The sequence below is a fragment of the Schistocerca serialis genome, chromosome 11 (assembly GCF_023864345.2).
Source record: "Schistocerca serialis cubense isolate TAMUIC-IGC-003099 chromosome 11, iqSchSeri2.2, whole genome shotgun sequence".
NCBI classification, from domain to species: Eukaryota; Metazoa; Arthropoda; class Insecta; order Orthoptera; family Acrididae; genus Schistocerca; species Schistocerca serialis.
The window spans coordinates 50,535,096-50,554,876 of record NC_064648.1 but is presented as its reverse complement, the minus strand read 5'-3'; the positions used below and the strand labels follow the sequence as shown (position 1 = coordinate 50,554,876).

The 19,781-nt window shown below is 44.8% G+C and overlaps 1 protein-coding gene across 1 annotated transcript in view; it reads left to right on the top strand.

Annotated features, from left to right (window-relative positions):
* Positions 1–18,241, top strand: part of LOC126426424 (zinc finger protein 160-like) — a 218,572-nt gene extending 200,331 nt beyond the window's left edge. The window contains exons 10-12 of the mRNA XM_050088342.1: positions 15,944–16,180; positions 16,878–17,066; positions 18,206–18,241. Coding sequence (XP_049944299.1) covers positions 15,944–16,180; positions 16,878–17,066; positions 18,206–18,241 — 462 coding nt within the window. The remainder of the gene's footprint in view (positions 1–15,943; positions 16,181–16,877; positions 17,067–18,205) is intronic.
* Positions 18,242–19,781: the final 1,540 nt, after the last annotated feature.

Sequence of the window (19,781 nt, the reverse complement as noted above, 5' to 3'; positions counted from 1 at the left end):
GGCAACTGACGTGAAGTAGTCTCAGACTATACGTAAGGCGAATGCAGTTACAAAATGGGTTTGATATACAACAGCATGTAAACAAACAAGCGTAATGTTGCTGAAGTGCGGAAAGCAATTCAACAGAAATTACGATTCCTAAATTTCGGACAGTTGCAACAAGACCAATTCCCTCAGAATCGTTTAAACCAGTGGGAAGTCTGAAAAGATTCTCTTAAGCGATGGATGGAGGTAGAAGTGCAGAAGAAGCAGAATCAGAAGAGGAAAACTATTTTCGATTTACCAATTACGTTAACGAGGACACTGATAGAGTGGTCATATATTGGGTCAGCAAGGATAACCCATATTTGTTAGGTAGGTATGTGATACATTTAAACAAGTATGCAGTACAGGTAGGGAATAAGAAATCTGATAGAACATCAGGTTCATTTGAGATAATATTCTTCGAAACTTCTAATCCTAACAAGTGTCTACCGACAAAGATGCAAACGTAAGTTAAAATATTGCGTATGACTAACGTACATAAGATAGGCAACGACCCAAAAGGGCGAATAAAACTGCATAAAGTAAGAAATACAAACATATTATTAAATATGCTTTAAAAGGTACATACAACGCAGGAAAAGGCACTGATGCTCAACATAAAAGACTGAACGCAACATGTTGAAGCGTATATACAGGGTCAATTGATAAGCTTGGCAAATTTACTGGTGCATTTTTATTGCGCCTTTATGATTGGTAAGCTTGATTATTCAGAGGATCATACAGAAAAATTCAACAATGTACAGCATACAGATCGTTGTTGACAGCCATCTGCATTGATCAGTGTTTTGACCACAGTTGAAAATGGAGAAAACTGAGCATCGTGCTGATATTAAACATTTTCACGTGAGAGATTGGGCTCCCATACAGGTAAGCTGGTAAAGTTCATGTTTGCTCTGTATCATCATTGAAGACCATTTAATTTTGGATTATAGTATTTAAATGTGGCCAGACAAGCTCTTTTAAGGCGAAGAGCGTTCCAGCTGTTCAGTTGAGGTCACTACAAAGGAAACCATTTACAAAATTTATAATGCATTAATGCAAGACCATCCAATAAAAATTCGTGAGATCGCAGATATTGTGAGTATCTCAAATGAACGAGTGCATAATATCCTGTACGGAAAAGTAGCTGGGAAGAAATTGTGTGCACGGTGGGTGGAGCAATTGCTCACTGTCGACCAAAAGTGCATCCAGCACAACATTTCAACACAATGTCTGGCCATGTTTAATTGCAGTCTCCAAGACGTTTTGCACCGATTTGTGACGGTTGACGAAACCTGAACCAATCATTACACACCAGAGTCAAAATTGCAGTCAAAACAATGGGAAAAGGATGGTGAAATTGTACCATCAGCTGGAAAGATGGCGGCCACTGGTTTTTGGGATTCTCACGGAGTAATCCTCATAGTTTACTTGAAAAATGCCCAAAAATTAATTGGACCGTATTGTCAATCGTTGGTGGATCGTGTGAAGCTTGCATTGTCTGAATAAAAGACCGGGGGCGACACGCAAAAAATTGCCCTTTCACCAGGATAATACACCATCCCACACATGGGTAATAACAGTGGCGATAGTGTATGAATTGGGCCTTAAATTGGTTCCTCATCCACTCTGTACACCACACCTAGCCCCAAGTGACTATTTCCTATTTCCTGTTTCCTACCTTCAAACTTTGACTTGATGAGGAAGAAAGTTCCATCAAATGAGAAAGTGATAATTGCAGTCAATGAGTGTTTAGCATATTTTGACAGAACCCAGATTTCTGATGAGATGGAAATGCTGGAGGGTGGTTGGACCAAGTCTATATCACTCAAAGGAAACTATTTTGAAAAGTGATGTGAGTTGTTTGCGAAACAAAAACCTTTTATTGCTCTTTTTCCACACTTATTAAGATGAAACAAACAAATCATAGAATGGTTACAACTGCTCACAGCATCATCTGCAGCAGGGAATACAGCTTACACGAATCAAATCATGTCAGTCAGTTCAGAGCTTTGAGAAAGATACATCACCGACTAATTATGGTGACAGTTGTCATGAACTTAACAAACCAGCACACGAAACATTCCCATGTAGTTGTCCAGATTATATGCCTGGGCACATACACATTCGATTCTGCCTTCTATTACACCATCCGGGACGTTCGTGGAACACAGTCTTAAAAGAAACAGATCTCAACACTGAACCGTTGACCAATGCTGGTACATTGCTTTTTTCGAATGCAGAACTCACAGGGGCTTTGACAGTATGTGCTACAGTATGCCAATGCGAATAACCTGTTAATATACTTAGAAGGAGAGACAGCATTGGTCGTATTTTTTGTTTTATTAACCGCAAAATCGATTTTAGGTCACTTAGTGACCATCCTCAGTGCAGTAATATACAATTTAAATTGGTGGACACTGGTGTCAACAAGCTTAGAGCGATCACATAAACCGAGGCTCAGTTTATGTGATCGCTCTAAGCTTGTTGACACCAGTGCCCACCAATTTAAATTGTATTTTACAGCACTGAGGATGGTTACTAAGTGACCGAAAATCGATTTTGCGGTTAATAAAACAAAAAAATACGACCAATGCTGTCTCTCCTACTAAGTATATCCATTATCTGGTCGTGGTGCCCAGGACACTCCATGGAGTCGCCAATCAATAACCTGTGAATGATTGAGAAGGAGCACAGGCTGGCTAACGATGTGAGTTACGTCCTTCACTAGGACGTAAAATATCCTTATGGACAAGCCATACTGCAATCTCTGCCGTTTGGAGGGTTTTGATCGCTGTGCAAGTAGAAAATCTGCAGACTGGAAAAAGGGATCCATCGTGTGGCTGCAGATGCTGCCGAGGAGTATGTCCTGCAGGTAAATCTGGCATATCCCCACCTTGTGCATGATGCACACAGCGGTTTGCCACTGTCTCCAGAGCACCTAGATTTTCAAAATTGGTCTGCCCCCAAATTGATGAAAACACAGGGGAGTAAGCGGAGATACATTCAACACTACAGGAACCTCCAGCAATTTCTCAGTTTGGATATGAGACTTATTAGGTGGCATCTCCTTCAGTCAGCATCCTTGGTTGAAGAAGTACATTGATGTTAATATCTAAAAGAGGGACCTCGCGATGTGTGGTTTTGAAAATAATTTTTATAAATTAATGAACAGATCTGCTTTCGGCAAAACTAGGGAGAATGTAAAAACCGGCCATGAATTTCATTTAGTTTACCGCTGGGACGGATGTTACGGTGCAAGAGGTCAAACTGCAAACTTAAATTTTAAGTGGGCCACGGTTTTCAATGAAGGACTAGTCACGTTTTAGGGTTTCAGTGGTGTTTAGGAAGCCTGTCTATATCAATTTGTGTATTCTGGACCTCTGAAAATTTCACATGGACTGATTCCACTTGCTGATCCGTTTTATATAGATACAGATTATGTTATCTACTGGGTAAAATACTGTGATCAATACGAAATTATTAAGTACAATACAAAGAAGATCGACAGGTCTGCATATGCAGCTGATAATCCTTATGGAGTCATACCCCAGAAGAAGTTTATCAGGCTGATGGAAGACGGAAAGAATGTTTCAAGACTATGTAATTTGTGTGGTTCAGACCCAAAATGTATGCATACCAAATAGAAGCAGGGGCCACCCAAAGATGGGCTAAGGTAGTGCATCGTACAGTGTTGAGCTCTTATGATTTGAGACCACAAGGACCACGTGCATGGTGGTGATGCTTCTCTGCATATGGTCCACCAAGCAGTCTCAATTACGAGATCATATGCTACATACTACAGGTGAAAGTCAGCATGCCCCAAAATGATAACAAATTCTTCAGCTATGCAGATAGTATCAGGACACATCCATTCTCACACTATTCAGTCACGTGTGAATTTGTGTGTGTCTGTGCGTGTGTGTGTGTGTGTGTGTGTGTGTGTGTGTGTGAGTGAGTGTAACAGATAGATGAAGTGTTTGTCTTAATTGTGTTTATCTGTATAAGTGTGTTAACTCATTGCACACTATGTATGAAAGCAAATATTACAAAAATATACTACATTTTTTATGTATATTGTATATACACTGAAGTGACAAAGAAAGTGGTATTCTAATACAGAGATATGTAGACATGCATAATATGGCGCTGCGGTCTGCAGCACATATAATCATAAGACAAGTGTCTGACGCAGTTGTTACATCGGTTACTGCTGCTACAATGGCAGGTTATCACGAATTAAGTGAATTTGAATGTGGTGTTATAGTCGGCGAACGAGCAATGTGACACCACGCCTCCGAGATAGCGATGATGTGGGGATTTTTCCATATGACCATAATCGTCAAATCTCTGACATCACTGCAGCCAGAAATAGATCCTGCACGAATGGAACCAATAACTGAAAAGAATCATTCAATGTGACAAAAGTGCAAATCTTCCACAAATTGTTGCTGATTTCAATGCTGGGCCATCAACAAGCTTCAGTGTGAGAACAGTTCGATGAAACATCATCGATATGGGGAATCTGAGCTGAAGGCCCAATCTTGGCCCGTTAACACTGACATTGGACTGTTGATGACTGTAAACATGTTGCCTGGTCAGACGAGTCTCGTTTCAAATTGTATCGAGTGGATGCACATGTACGGGTATGGAGAAAACTTCATGAATCCATGGACCCTACATGTCAGCAGTGGACTGTTTAAATCGGTGGAAGCTTTGTAATGGTGTGGGGCAGACGGAGTGTTATGAGGCCCCTAATATGTCTTGATACGACGGTGAGAGGGGACATGTATGTAAGCATCCTGTCATCCAACGGACTTGGGCAATTCCAGCAGGACAATGCGATATGCCAAATGTCCAGAACTCCTATAGAGTGACTCCAGGAACACTCTTCTGAGTTTAAACACTTACGCAGGCCACGAAACTCCCAAGAGGCGAACATTATTGAGCATATCTGATATGCCTTGCAACGTGCTGTTCAGAAGAGATCTTCACCCACTCGTACTCTTACAAATTTATGGACAGCCCTGCAGGATTCATGGCGTCAGTTTCCTCCAGCACTCACTGCAGACATTAGTTGAGTCCATGACTTCTCGTGTTGCGGCACTTCTGTGTGCTCACGTGGGGCTTACACACTATTAGGCAGGTGTACCATCTTCTTTGGCTCTTCAGTGTAGGCTATATATGTGGTTCTTTCTCCACCTGCTGCTGCTAGTGCACCGATATTATTTGCACATACAAAAACTAATCAGAAAAGAAAAAAAATAGTTTCTAATTAGTACATGGAATTAAATGCAAATATGGTTCATGATCGAATAGAAGAAAACACATTATTTACTAGTTTAAACATATGTATGGAATTAAATTTGAAATTTTATTTGTGACTAAATTGTATGCAAGATGTACACATTAAAAATGTACATCGATCATTTTGTTTACAAAAAAAGATCGTTAACTAAAAAACCATTAACTGTTGTATTGTTATATCATTGTTATTTCGAAGAAAGGAACCTTATCTTTACAAATGGTTAGCCAGATATACATGATGAAAAAGAAGAATTTCATTAAATCAATGTTGTAAGATGTGGCTAGCTATTTACAGTGTGCTGCATTGAACATGTCTTTCCATCACGAACAGACAGCTTTACATATCTGCATAAAGTGTGTTCAATAGTAAAGTTCAAGATAAAAAATAAGAATTAATAATATTATATACAGTCATAGCAGCTTCATAACACATTACCACACATTTACAGTAACTATATGTATTTCATCGTAACATTAAGATGCTGGCTGCTGCTGGCCACATGCTCTGACGTGGCACCTCCCTGGCTGCTCTTCTGTGTGCACCACGAGCTGTGGCGCCAGCACTACCGTGGAGGCACAGGCTGGGGGAGGAGCTGGCTGCGGCCCCACCCCTGCAGGTCTCCTCTTGAGGACAATGCTGGAGACTTTCGAGTAAGCACTCACTCTTGAGATATCTATGTGCAATTGAATGATGAGGATTGGGATGCAGTGGGACAGAAAGAATAATTTATTTTGCATTTTCTTTATTTACACATGTACATTACATACTCATTGTGTTCAGCAATGTTTTCTAAGAAGTTGCCTTATATGGGTCTTAAATTAAGCCTCTATAGTACTCAGTAGCATTCAGTCCAACAAGGCCTCAACATATATACGAGTAGATATATCATCCCTGAATTCTGCTTCAGTGGACTTCATACTAATCGGTTCTCCTGGCACACGGAGAATACATGCCTTTATAAACTGCTACTCTTACATTCAGGTGCCAGAATGTTAGTCTTTCTGTAGCAGTCGGTAACAAACACTATAAATCATCCAAATCCCCCACACGAGAATGTTTTATTTAAGTGCCCAGATCCCATGAAGTTAATTAAGCATAGCTTCCCTGTAGATATCCACTGCTGAAACCCTCTTTCCTTAAATTTTAATGTGAGTTGGTGAATGAAATGGAACACACTCTGTCGTCATTTACATTTTTTTAATACTCGCTCACGCTACACAGGTAGTCCTCTCACGCCAAAAACACATCGAAAGTTTTCTACATTTGTACCCATGATGGGCCTACATCCACGTGTCCACTCCTGGAAATGGAAAAAAGAACACATTGACACCGGTGTGTCAGACCCACCATACTGTCTCCGTACACTGCGAGAGGGCTGTACAAGCAATGATCACACGCACGGCACAGCGGACACACCAGGAACCGCGGTGTTGGCCGTCGAATGGCGCTAGCTGCGCAGCATTTGTGCACCGCCGCCGTCAGTGTCAGCCAGTTTGCCGTGGCATACGGAGCTCCATCGCAGTCTTTAACACTGGTAGCATGCCGCGACAGCGTGGACGTGAACCGTATGTGCAGTTGACGGACTTTGAGCGAGGGCGTATAGTGGGCATGCGGGAGGCCGGGTGGACGTACCGCCGAATTGCTCAACACGTGGGGCGTGAGGTCTCCACAGTACATCGATGTTGTCGCCAGTGGTCGGCGGAAGGTGCACGTGCCCGTCGACGTGGGACCAGACCGCAGCGACGCACAGATGCACGCCAAGACCGTAGGATCCTACGCAGTGCCGTAGGGGACCGCACCGCCTCTTCCCAGCAAATTAGGACACTGTTGCTCCTGGGGTATCGGCGAGGACCATTCGCAACCGTCTCCATGAAGCTGGGCTACGGTCCCGCACACCGTTAGGCCGTCTTCCGCTCACGCCCCAACGTCGTGGGGCCCGCCTCCAGTGGTGTCGCGACAGGCGTGAATGGAGGGACGATTGGAGACGTGTCGTCTTCAGCGATGAGAGTCGCTTCTGCCTTGGTGCCAATGATGGTCGTATGCGTGTTTGGTGCCGTGCAGGTGAGCGCCACAATCAGGACTGCATACGACCGAGGCACACAGGGCCAACACCCGGCATCATGGTGTGGGGAGCGATCTCCTACACTGGCCGTACACCACTGGTGATCGTCGAGGGGACACTGAATAGTGCACGGTACATCCAAACCGTCATCGAACCCATCGTTCTACCATTCCTAGACCGGCAAGGGAACTTGCTGTTCCAACAGGACAATGCACGTCCGCATGTATCCCGTGCCACCCAATGTGCTCTAGAAGGTGTAAGTCAACTACCCTGGCCAGCAAGATCTCCGGATCTGTCCCCCATTGAGCATGTTTGGGACTGGATGAAGCGTCGTCTCACGCGGTCTGCACGTCCAGCACGAACGCTGGTCCAACTGAGGCGCCAGGTGGAAATGGCATGGCAAGCCGTTCCACAGGACTACATCCAGCATCTCTACGATCGTCTCCATGGGAGAATAGCAGCCTGCATTGCTGCGAAAGGTGGATATACATTGTACTAGTGCCGACATTGTGCATGCTCTGTTGCCTTTGTCTATGTGCCTGTGGTTCTGTCAGTGTGATCATGTGATGTATCTGACCCCAGGAATGTGTCAATAAAGTTTCCCCTTCCTGGGACAATGAATTCACGGTGTTCTTATTTCAATTTCCAGGAGTGTCTGTGTTGGTGAAAAGTAGAGCACTTCTACAACGTAACTGAGACTTGGCGAATTGAGGAAGGTCAGAAATCTGTACAAGATAGTAGAATGACTGCAGAGTCTGCTACATCTGAGGGGTTGTCTGTGGCTTGCCGTTGCATTTCAGCTGTTCGATGTCTTCCTGAAAAAATACATAGGTATAGTCGAGTATATTTGGTTTGTTGCCGATCCCTGCTCACAGCACTTCGTGATGTTCTTTTCACTACTGTAAACGGGCCTGAAGCGATCCTTATTGGGCGAGAGAAATTTGGGGGAGTACAATGAAGGGGGAGGTTCAAATGGTTCAAATGGCTCTGAGCACTATGGGACTTAACATCTGAGGTCATCAGTCCCCTAGAACTTAGAACTACTTAAACCAAACGAATCTAAGAACATCACACACATCCATGCCCGAGGCAGGATTCGAACCTGCGATCGTAGCGGTCGCGCGGTTCCAAACTGAAGCGCCCAGCACCGCTTGGCCACTGTGGCCGGCTAGGGGGGAGGGGAGGTAAGGGTGAGCGGACGGGAGGGTGGCATAAGCAGTTGTGTCGGCTATAATATCACACCGGAAGAAAAGAGCTGACAGATACTGAGGCAGCGATTTCGCTCGCAACCCACAGTGATCCTGTGCTACGAACCCTCACTGCAGTCTGTTAACGAATGAACGAGCATACAGAATAGGTTTCTAGATATGTGAGTGGTACGAAAATTTCTTAATAACAGAACCCCTTACATTGTAATCGGCAACGAGTGTTCATGAGAGACAAAGGTATCGCCGAGAGTGCCGCAGAACATAATCTGACAGAGAGGATGAGCTGATGGTGGTGTGGTGTACGGGGAGATGTAAGTATTGAGTGACTGTATGAGGGTATAAGATGACTTAAACAAAATTTCTAGTTGGTAACATGATTGGTAATTAGATGTAAGTGTAGAAATATTCGAATACAGCATTAGCGGTGTGCTGCTTGACAGATTCATATCGATGAAATATCAAGGTTTAACGTTGCAAAGCGCTATGAAATGGAATGAGCATGTAAGGATGTAGTAGAGAAGGTGAATGCTCGACTTCGATTCGGAGAGTTTTAGGAAAGTGCGGGTCACCTCTAGAAGACAGGATATAGGACACTAGTACAACCCATTCTTGGGTCCTGTTTGAGTGTTTTTGATCCGCACCAGGTCCTATGAAAGGAAGACTTCGAAGCAATTGAGAGGTGTGTAGCCAGATTTGTTACCTGTAGGTTCGAATAACATGCGAGTGTTATGGAGGTCGTTTGTGAACCTTAGGAACTGCTGTAGGGAAGACAATGTTCTTTTCCAGGAACACTATTGAGGAAATTTAGAGAACTGACAACGTTCGAAGCTGACTGCAGAACGATTTCACTGGCGTCAACGTCCTTTTGGCATAAGGAGCACTAAGACAGAGAAATTAGGGTGTCTGTGGAGGCATATAGACAGTCGTTTTTTCCTCACAGTACTTACGAGGAAGGGAAATGACTAGTGCAGGTGCAAGGCAACTTCCAGCATGCATCATACTGTGACGTATGACGTATGTATGGAGATGTAGATGTACATCTACAACCACACCAATACTCAGCGTGCCACCTGGCGGTGTGTGGCGGAGGGTGCTTCTAGAACCACTAAGTGTAAGTCACTTTACTGGATTTGTTGCATCTTCTGGGTGCCCTGCAAACAAACTCTCATGGCTCGTCTTCCCTACAAGATTGGCCCTAATTGAAATCCCTTGGCAGTTAGTTGAATTGGCGCCCTTTGGATTTGTGTGACTTATCGAGTAGCAGGAATTTAACGGATTCCATCTAGTTCTCATGTGAATGCCGTAACACATTTCATTATTTAGAATCAACTGCCACTTTTCGCACCAAAACCGATACATTCTCTAAATAATTTTGCAATTGGTTTTTATCTTCTGATGGCTTTACTACGAGTGGATGGTAAACGACAGCATCATCCGTGAACAATGGCTGCTCAGATTGCCTCCTAGATCGTTTATATAGATTAGAAACAGCAGAACGCCTACAACAGTTCGTTGGGGACGGCCAGATATCAGTTTTGTTTTACTGGACGACTTTTTTGAATTACTACTTCGCACACAGGAATATGGCTGCGATGCGAAGGAGAGACGTCACGTGTCCTGTGTTTAGCCGTCCTGTGGCAGACTTCCGCCTCACTCGTCGTTATAGCGAGGCTGCGCTGCCTGCGACGCGCACTGCCTCTGCCTGCTGCCCAGTGTCGACAGCAGACAATGCATCCGGCAGGAGTGGTTGCCGCGCTGGCGGCTCTGCTCGCAGGGAATGGGACCTCGGTGCTGGAGTGCGTCTGCACCCACCATACCGCCTCCGTACGCTCGGGATTCAGTTACGCTGAATTCGAGATACAGAGGAACTACTGCGACTTTCCCGGTAAGTGCTTTTTCATGCAGTACGGATTCACAAGACTTACGCGCAGTGCTGTTTTCAAACACTCACAACCGGCTTGGCATTCACATGCCATTATCAAAGATTATAGTTTTCTCACTGACAGTGAAGCACTATGTTTATCAGGGGTAAACTGCATTGCATTCTCAATATTTTCGGTCAATTTATTTTGCAACACCCTTTTGCGAGTGAGAAGATATCATAAAGTACAATTTGGAAAGATTGTAAATTAATCATCTATATTTCTTAATTGAGCCAAAAACGTTTTCCATATGTGTCAGAATAGATGGAAGTAAGATGTTGCCAGATACGATGAGTAGATTCTGCTCTACCAAAGTACTTTCGAGCAGAAGTTCTGACGCACCTCTCCATAATTGCGCCCTTTACGTATTTTCCACAGTTACGTATTCTACATAGTTATTGTGGTGTCACCGCCAGACACCACACTTGCTAGGTGATAGCCTTTAAATTGGCCGCGGTCCGGTAGTATACGTCGGACCCGCGTGTCGCCACTATCAGTGATTGCAGACCGAGCGCCGCCACACGGCAGGTCTAGAGAGACGTCCTAGCACTCGCCCCAGTTGTACAGCCGACTTTGCTAGCGATGGTTCACTGACAAATTACGCTCTCATTTGCCGAGACGATAGTTAGCATAGCCTTCAGCTACGTCATTTGCTACTACCTAGCAAGGCGCCATTATCAATTGCTATTTATCTTGTGATGCATGTGCCGTCAGACCGATGTTCACCAATTATGGATTAAAGTTAAGTATTCCAGAAGGTACGTACTTTTTTTTACTAGACTCACTCCTTTAACTGTTCCAGACCTCACGCCAGCCTGCGTGAGCTTAAACGCGTGCCTTTCGGCTACCAATCATAGTGGCTTGGCTGTCTTGCCAAGTCACAACAGTTATGGAGACTCACATTATAATAATAAACAGTTCAGAATGAATATAGCGATGTCAAACGGCTGTTAACTATTTAACGTACAGCGATATATCGATAATAAAGAGAATGAAATACAAACGAAATACAAAATATCCATCGTTGCACAAGCACAGTGAAGTTCACTACCTTTACTGCATTGTACAACCCACCTTTCCGAATAATTTAATTTTCTAAATTATTTAAAATATTTTTATAAATCTAAAATTACCTTACAATGAGCTTGACGACGTTCGTGAGATTGAATCGCCTGTAGATATGCAGAGAAAGTCCATCTGCCTTTCCTTTTTTGTGTTGGATCTATGACTCTGTCGTTAAAATCTGTAGACCTGTGAATCGTTTCCTTCTCAGTAGAAAGCACGGCAAAAGCAGACAGCCTATCTTCATCTACGGTACTTCTACGAGACTGTTTGATCCACGACAGAGTGTGGAAACACCTCTCTGCTTCACGCGGTCTCATGGGATAGCAGCCGCTAATTTCGGCATATTCATGGAGTCGCCAAAAGATTGTTGTAGGCTACTTTCGATGAAAAATTTTACAAGGGCTACTGCGCTTTTCTTTTCTTAAAATTATTTCGAGAATAGATGATTTGCAGTTCTGTTTTTAAGTCAGCTCCATTCAAAAACTGCGCAACAGCAAAAAGAATTTTTACAGGACACTTATTTGTCAGTGAAAAGTAGAACTGCTGGTGAAGTAAATTACAGGCCAACAAGTGGTTTGCTGTGTGGATTGAGAACAATGTTTCTAATTTTCAAAATTTCGTTTACTTATCATAGTTCAGGACATATGATGTCATAAACAGTGCGATGCAGGACAGACTGCCTCATCATACATGACGTTTGTATTCATTGCTTCTTCCCTACTACCTCTGTTCGCAACACATTCTGCACAGAGTACCGACGTACGCTGCATTAAGTTCAGTTGGTGTTCATAGCAAATCCACATAGTATATGACGTTAAGATGTTTTATTACAGTGGTTTAGATTTGTCTATGATTTTCACGCATGGCGCAGGCGCTATCATAAATTTGAGATTTTATGTTTCCTTTCGGTGTTTGGACAACATCGGCGGGTACATTTTAAACTGAAACAGCTAAGGAGGAAACACTGTTACGCTATTGATTTAAAAATGTCCAAAATCTTTCAACCGGCTGTTCAGTAGACAACAGGCAATGAAATACTACAAACAATTGAAATTTTGAAGATACATTAGAAGTTTAATGTGCTATCACAGACACAAAGTTTGTCTTAGCTATTTCTGAATTGCATTCCTCATGACACACATGTAACGTACTGTCCAGTAAATTCTTTTGTACACCATTGGATGTACCTAAAAGACAGCAGCACTGTTCGTGTGCTGTTTCACAAATGCAGCTAAAGCTCTCTGAGTATTCTAGGACTGTTAGATTCTACTGTTCCATCATGTACACGTAACGCAAGTTCAGACTCACTGCAGAACTTAATACAGCCAGTTATCTTGGAAAGAACGTAGTGGTTTTACCTTACGTTCCCGTTCCGTCTTTCTGTATTTTACATGAAAGCTGAGCTAAAGTGTTGCCTAATTTCTGTTTTTCCAAGGGCTGAAAAATGTAAATAAGCATCCTTATGTCCAATAGATTCCTCTCGTTTCTTAACCTTCTCTGTTAGATGACTTACAAGGAACAGACCAATCTTTAGCAAGGCTCATTGGAAAGTGAAAATTTCGACAGGAAAAATATTAACGTGAAATGACTCACTGTCTCCACAGAAGAGGAAAGTCCGAGAGGTACAGAGACCAACCTTCTATGGGATGCATTCACTTCACGAAATGGACATCGTCGACCTTCAGGAAATGTTCAGAGCAAGCCATTAACCTGCATCATGAAAACCGAATAAAAAATGGCGCGCATTAGTGATCATAAAGATTCGCACCATCAGTATCAAAGGCGGAGTCATTGGGAGTTACAAACCTCGCAAGACGTTCAGCTAGGTACCCCATCTTAAAGACTACATATACAATGACATCGGTGTAACGGGCTTGATGAGAACTAATGGAATGTTATGGCGTCCAGCTGACTGCAAAACAGTCTGTCGTGGTACTTATCGTGAAACTGGCTGTCCTTTAAGGCGTTGCTGCAGATAGTGCGGAAATTTTTATACGCACGGAAAACACAGACATCTGGAGGTTGAATTCATCTGGTCGACCCAGGTGGTATAAACTGCAATGTCGCACACTTTCGAGGAGTATGATTTTTACACGCAGACTACGGATCAAGCAAAAGCAACTTATTTTGACGAGCTATTAGCCAAAATAAGTGTTCGTACCAGAGTTGTAGTTCTCTTAGCCCGTTCTCCCATTGTTGCTTGCTGTGACGTAAGTATTCCCTGTTGCCCTTGCCAGGATCACACGCACAAGAAATAATCAATCATAGGCGCAGAGCGCCTCTTACTTCTCGCAGCGCAATAAATAGCGTCCAGCCAATTTACCACCTGGTTTAAAAGCCGGCATAATTGTATACGAATGCGTTAAGGAATTTATATTAGATGAATTTGATACAACTCTCTCGGAACCTATAATTTTCTGGGTCCCTTTCGTATTCGTTTCCTCTTCAAATGCCGATTGGTTGTAGCTGAAAGCATATTCCTTACTGAGCGATGGGATAAGTTTGTTTACCTCCTCTACAAATTTTTGGGCCGATTGGTTCAAATGGCTCTGAGCACTATGGGACTTAACATCTGAGGTCATCAGTCCCCTAGAACTTAGAACTACTTAAACCTAACTAACCTAAAGATATCACACACATCCATGCCCGAGGCAGGATTCGAGCCTGCGACCGTAGCGGTCGCGCGGTTCCAGACTGAAGCGCCTAGAACCGCTTGGCCACACCTGCCGGCTTTGGACCGATTCCGTAGTTTTCTGTGCATCGCCAAATTGAGGCTTTGTTTGAAATCTCGTCGCCTTACGTCTTCCAATTGTGTGGCATTGTCTGAAGTTATGCTACCATCCACTGCTTCTCTTGAAATTACTACAATGTATGTCGCGCTCAATTTGAGGTGCCTAACGTAGTAGGTCTCTAGCATGTACTTCCAGTAAAGTGTATGGAGCACCATTGAAACGCGCAAACATCATCAGTTTTTGTGGCAAGTGCGCCCTGTCCTCCGTTGAAGTTCTTCTTCTGCACTACCGGTCATATTTCTGCGGACTTGGTCAAAATCTGCTCATAATTGTTCTTTTGCTATGCTGTGAATGATTTTCCAAGTACGTAAGAATGTTTAGTACCTTTTCCTTGGACAACGATTGTCCTTTACTACATTTCACTGAAGACGGGAATTGGGGCTCTCTACCCGACAAAAGTGATGGCCCGACACCTGCCTCAGTGCCACTTTCTCTTGCTGAGCACGTAATCGTCATCACTGCACACCTCACGTACATTGTTCGCACTGTCGAGCATACACGGCACCACGCACTCCACTGACCCACATTGCATGAACGCTAATCTTTCATGCGCCACTGCTTCCTCACTCGGCGAGATTTCTTGGGTTCCTTTCTCATGAAAACTCAACTTCGGCTACTGTTATTGAAGATATAACGCAATGTCTGCTTTGTTTATCGCTGCCATTGCTCTGCTTTGTATCAACACCACCAGCATTGTCCACAGTCCCATCAAAAGCCACTCTTCGTACGTTTACAGCCCGACGGTCCCACCGGCTGCGAGGGACATCACCTGAATTAGCAGTATCACGGAGGCGGTACGAGACTCTTTGAGGGTTTACTGACGAGATTAGCTCATCGTCGAGGTGACCTCATCTTGACTCCCCTCAGCGAAGCGGATCTGACGGGTGTAGCCGCGCGGGCTAGCCCTCTGTTTCTTTACAGAGATATTACGCTTTCTTCTTTTTTTTTTCTTAATTTTGCATTCTAACTCACTGCGGGTTTTCTCATACATTTGCTCAGAAAGACTTAATTCGCTCTCGTCAGTTATTGTTAGATCCTTCGTGAGGGAATGAGCAGGCAGACTACCTTTTGTGTGTCCAGACACTCTGTCGTAAACTTTCTGGCAGATGGGAACAGATTGCCACTTTTTAGTGCACAGCCACTGCCTGCCACTCAGTGCCTTCATTGCTGCTTCATTTGGGCGAGGAGCCGTTTCTCAACCGCACTACCATATCGGTGGACAATTTCAGTTCGATTATTTCGAAAATGATCTGAACATTTGATGAGTACTTCGCTATTACATTTCTTTTCTCCCTGCTCCGTAAGCGTTGAACGTTCCCACACAAGTAACAAAGGAACAAAAAATGCAACTACTACCTCAGACGTGTACAGAACAACGAATGATAGCGCATCCGCTACTTACCTGACGAGATAAACCGCGTAAGCAGGGCGACAACTAACGGCAAAATACAGGTCAGAGGCGCATGCCAGCGATTATAGCGAGAAAGGAGTGGTATGCCGATTATGTCAATGAGAATTCCAGCTGCGGTTGTTGTGACTGTGACGCAATCTTTGGCAAGCAGACTGCGATGAGACAGGCTAAGTGGGTGGCGCTCCAGGAGATGAGGCCACAGAATGCCTTGAGTCCTCGTTCACGGCACAGCCTGGACTGGAGCCCTGGAGTCACCTGGAGAGGCTCCTATCGGCTACCGCTGCAACGAGGGGCGGCGTCTGGAGCGCCCTGGCGGCTGCAGTCCAGCTGCCTGTCGGCCAGCCTCGAGTCTCCTGTCCAGCCCCGCACTGGCAGCTCCGACACCAACGTAAGACTGCCTCTCCGCTAGCGCTCTGCAAAGATTTATGAACGCGGGTCTATATGTCTCATCAACCAGCTCAAATTAGCCATATCGCCAGTCAAATCACTTAACGATAAGTCTATTTTTGACTTGAATAATACTCTCTGCGCCTAGCGAGGTACGTTCCACGTTACTGTGGTACCACTTGTTTCGGGCAGAGCTGACTCTATCAAGCTGGAGCAGAACTGCAAAGGTGACATGGAGCCTCGAATTGTTTTGTGGACAGGATGTCGAAAGATCGCAAGTGAACTGTCTCGAAGTCTCAGGAATGTAACAGTTGCAATCCATGTAACCGATCACGTGTTGTAAACCAAGTGGCTCCCCATGAAATGGACGAGAATGGGAACAAAGAATGCAACGTGGCACCCTCCACTCTGCTCGGGGCCTCGATACACCGATCGTCCTTCGTGACGATCTGATCAGAACGAGGGCTTGTACGGATTGACGGTACAGTGTCCAGTGTCCAGTGTTGTACTGTCGGGGTGGCTCTGCCCGCTTCCTCCTCAAGGGGAGCCGCAGCAGTGGCCGCAGTGCTGACAGTCAGCTGACTTGCTGACCATTTGCTAGTAAAAGTGTGCAGTACACCCCACGCCGTATCGACTACTGCTGACTGCTGCTCTCTTAGTGTTTCACTTTCAGTGGCTGCTTGTACTGATGTGAATAGGAGAAGTCGATGTACGCTCGTGTGAGGAGTCAGAGTGCAGACATGGAGGTGGCTGAAGGGTGTTTTGCAGGTCTACTTCCGGAGTTCATGCCGTGCGGCACCCCGGAGCACCTGTCCGCCGCCGTGGCAGCTGTGGAGCACCTGGCAGCCATCGTCAGCGGCTACGGACTGCCGCCGCCGCCTGCCGGTGTTGGGGGGGGGGGGGGGGGGGGTGGGGGGGGAGGAAGAGGGGTGCTCCGGCGCCCTGGCGCAGTTCCGCCGCCTCACGGACCGCCAATCCTCGGAACTCGTCCGGGAGCTCGGCTGCCGGATCGCCGACGACTGCATCGACTCCTGCTATGTACCGAGGTACGCACCCCACTCGACGCCAAATCTACTAACTGTACAACTAATCCTCTTCTTCTGTCATTAATTTTGATCTCAATGCTGTCACATACTTTTGCTATTTCCCGAGACTAACCATCTGCCAGTAAGCATACATTAGTTAGACCCAAGGAGGCAGTGCACTAATACCTTCTACCGCCGCCTCTTCTGTTGACACTTTGCACCGCGTAGTCGAAGAATGTGACTCGTGGCATACGTCTCTCTCCAGTCGCTGTCTCCGCATATCGCTACAGGGAACAGTAAATGGTCTAATGACGATAGTCCAATATGGAAAGCGGTAACGGTCAATAAAACATTTAGCGATTGAGACTCATTACCTTACTAAAATTCAATTTGAATCCCTATTCCTTAACCATATTATCAAAAATCAATAAGAGTACAGTGTCATTTGAGATGACAACAGCTGCAGTTTGATGTCGTTGTTAGTTGTAAACAAGTTCAAAAGTGAACAATAAACACCGCCAGTGGCTAAATTAATTACTTTATCGAAAGAAGCAGTTAGAGAGTCAACGCCCTGCACCACCAGATAATAGTAGTGCTCCATATCATCTGCTATATATATATACGCCATTAAAATCTCTAACACGGCAGCAGTTAGCAACAGTAAAATTATGGAGGCCATAGGAATCATACTGCCAACCAGTGGGCACGTCAGAAGTTTATTCAAACTTTTACCTAGGTTTCCTGTTCATTACGCCATGTGGCTGTATCTTAGCATTTATATGGATCAGTTAATTGCTGACCGAGCCTTATGACCTGGTTTCTCTTTCCACACAATAAGTTTACACTTCTTCCAAGGAAGACGGGTTTATATCTGTTGAAACGTAGATAAAGATTTGAATAAACTTTTGATGTACAACTAGCTGGTTGCGTGATTCCTATTCTGTCCATACATCATTAAGTTACAGTAAGGCAGTCAGACTCAAGCCAACTTTTTCTTGAAGGATCATGCAATGGCATCACAATGTTACCACCTCTAGCCTCGAAAATTCCTTCAGTCCAGCACTGATGATAGTGCCGAATTTTTCTTCATATACGCAGCATCCACCCGAGGCCTCCCACTGATGATCAGATCCTGTAGAGCTACCAGTCTCTTGGGAAGTCGGCTGCCACCTCGCAGCTGCTGTTCCAAAAAGTACTGTACAATGTCTGTGGCTATAAGATTGGGTTGTCTAGTAGGTGCTGAAGGGTGCCTGAGTGTTCGTGAAACCAGGAGTGTACGCACGCAGCCCTGAGAACACGACTGTGTCATCTTCTACAACGCAAGTGTCCAGAGAATACTGATCAGGAAGGTATAGAAAATAGGGCAACACCTCGTCATGGAGATTGTTGAAATACACGTGCTGGTTCAGCTTCACATTAATCTTAATGACTGAATCCAAGTCATGGTGACAGAAACACTCGCATAATACCATGAAACCACCACTGGCCTGAACTACATCCTCTACACACTGCAACTTAAACGCCTCATTCGGCCGTCGGTCCAATCGACATCTCAGTATTTTCAGAACAGGCGAAATCGCGACTCGTATGACGCACCTCCAACCAGCCATTGTGTTTTTGGCCCACTCAAGACGCGCATCTGTGTGTGTCTCTGTGAACGACGGTCGCTGACTAGAAATGTCGAGCCTGTGCAGCTGCCTTCCCAACGATTTCTCTGCAGCTGGTTCAGAAGGAGCTGCTTCGACTGGCAGTGCCAATTTTCGTCTGGTTTGAAACTCATCGCCGGTGACCTGGAGTGACACTCATCACAGCCCTGTCGGGTAGAACCTTTTTAGGCCACTGCCTTACATCACTACGAGTGGTTCACCATTCGTCGCAGATACTTGGACAGTCCGCGTTGGCACAATAACAGATTGTCCAGCTTTGCTCGCGGTGTGGTCGTGGACATATCCAAACGCAAAAATTCCTTCCTGCCACTCCTCGACATCGCCACGTCGACCCAGGTGACCGCGCTGACTCCATGCGAGCGACTGGCACGTACACACTGCTATTGCCACCTCACCGTCACCACTGACGTCAGCGGTGGGGCGTCACGTGACTGCCTGGTGCCTCCCCTGCACCACAGCATCCACCACTCCAAAGCGACCCCTGTGCTCAGTTAAGTGGAGGCAAAGCATTTCGCGTGGGGAGATTATTTCATGCTTTCCAGAAGCTCTGGGTTTTGTACACTTTTAGCCAACACTTAATTCGCGTATGATACGCAACAGGCTGGAAAACATGCTCTAGTTGTCGACTTGAAGCTCACTTTGTTCTTTCTTAGTTTCATTCACAAGTGGTGTACCATTATCGGTGGATTAATTTCGTTCTACAAAAGACTAGTCGTTTTACGATAACCAAACAAGTCTTGTTATTGCTGTCAGAGGCATACGTGTACTGTTCACTGAATATGTACAAATCTCAAATCTTAGTTCCTCATTTGGACATAATGCCATTTTAATATAATAAAGGAAAACTTTCCTGATATTCTGCAACTATTATTTACATAATCACAATCTAGGTTTCAGGTTCTTATGCAAT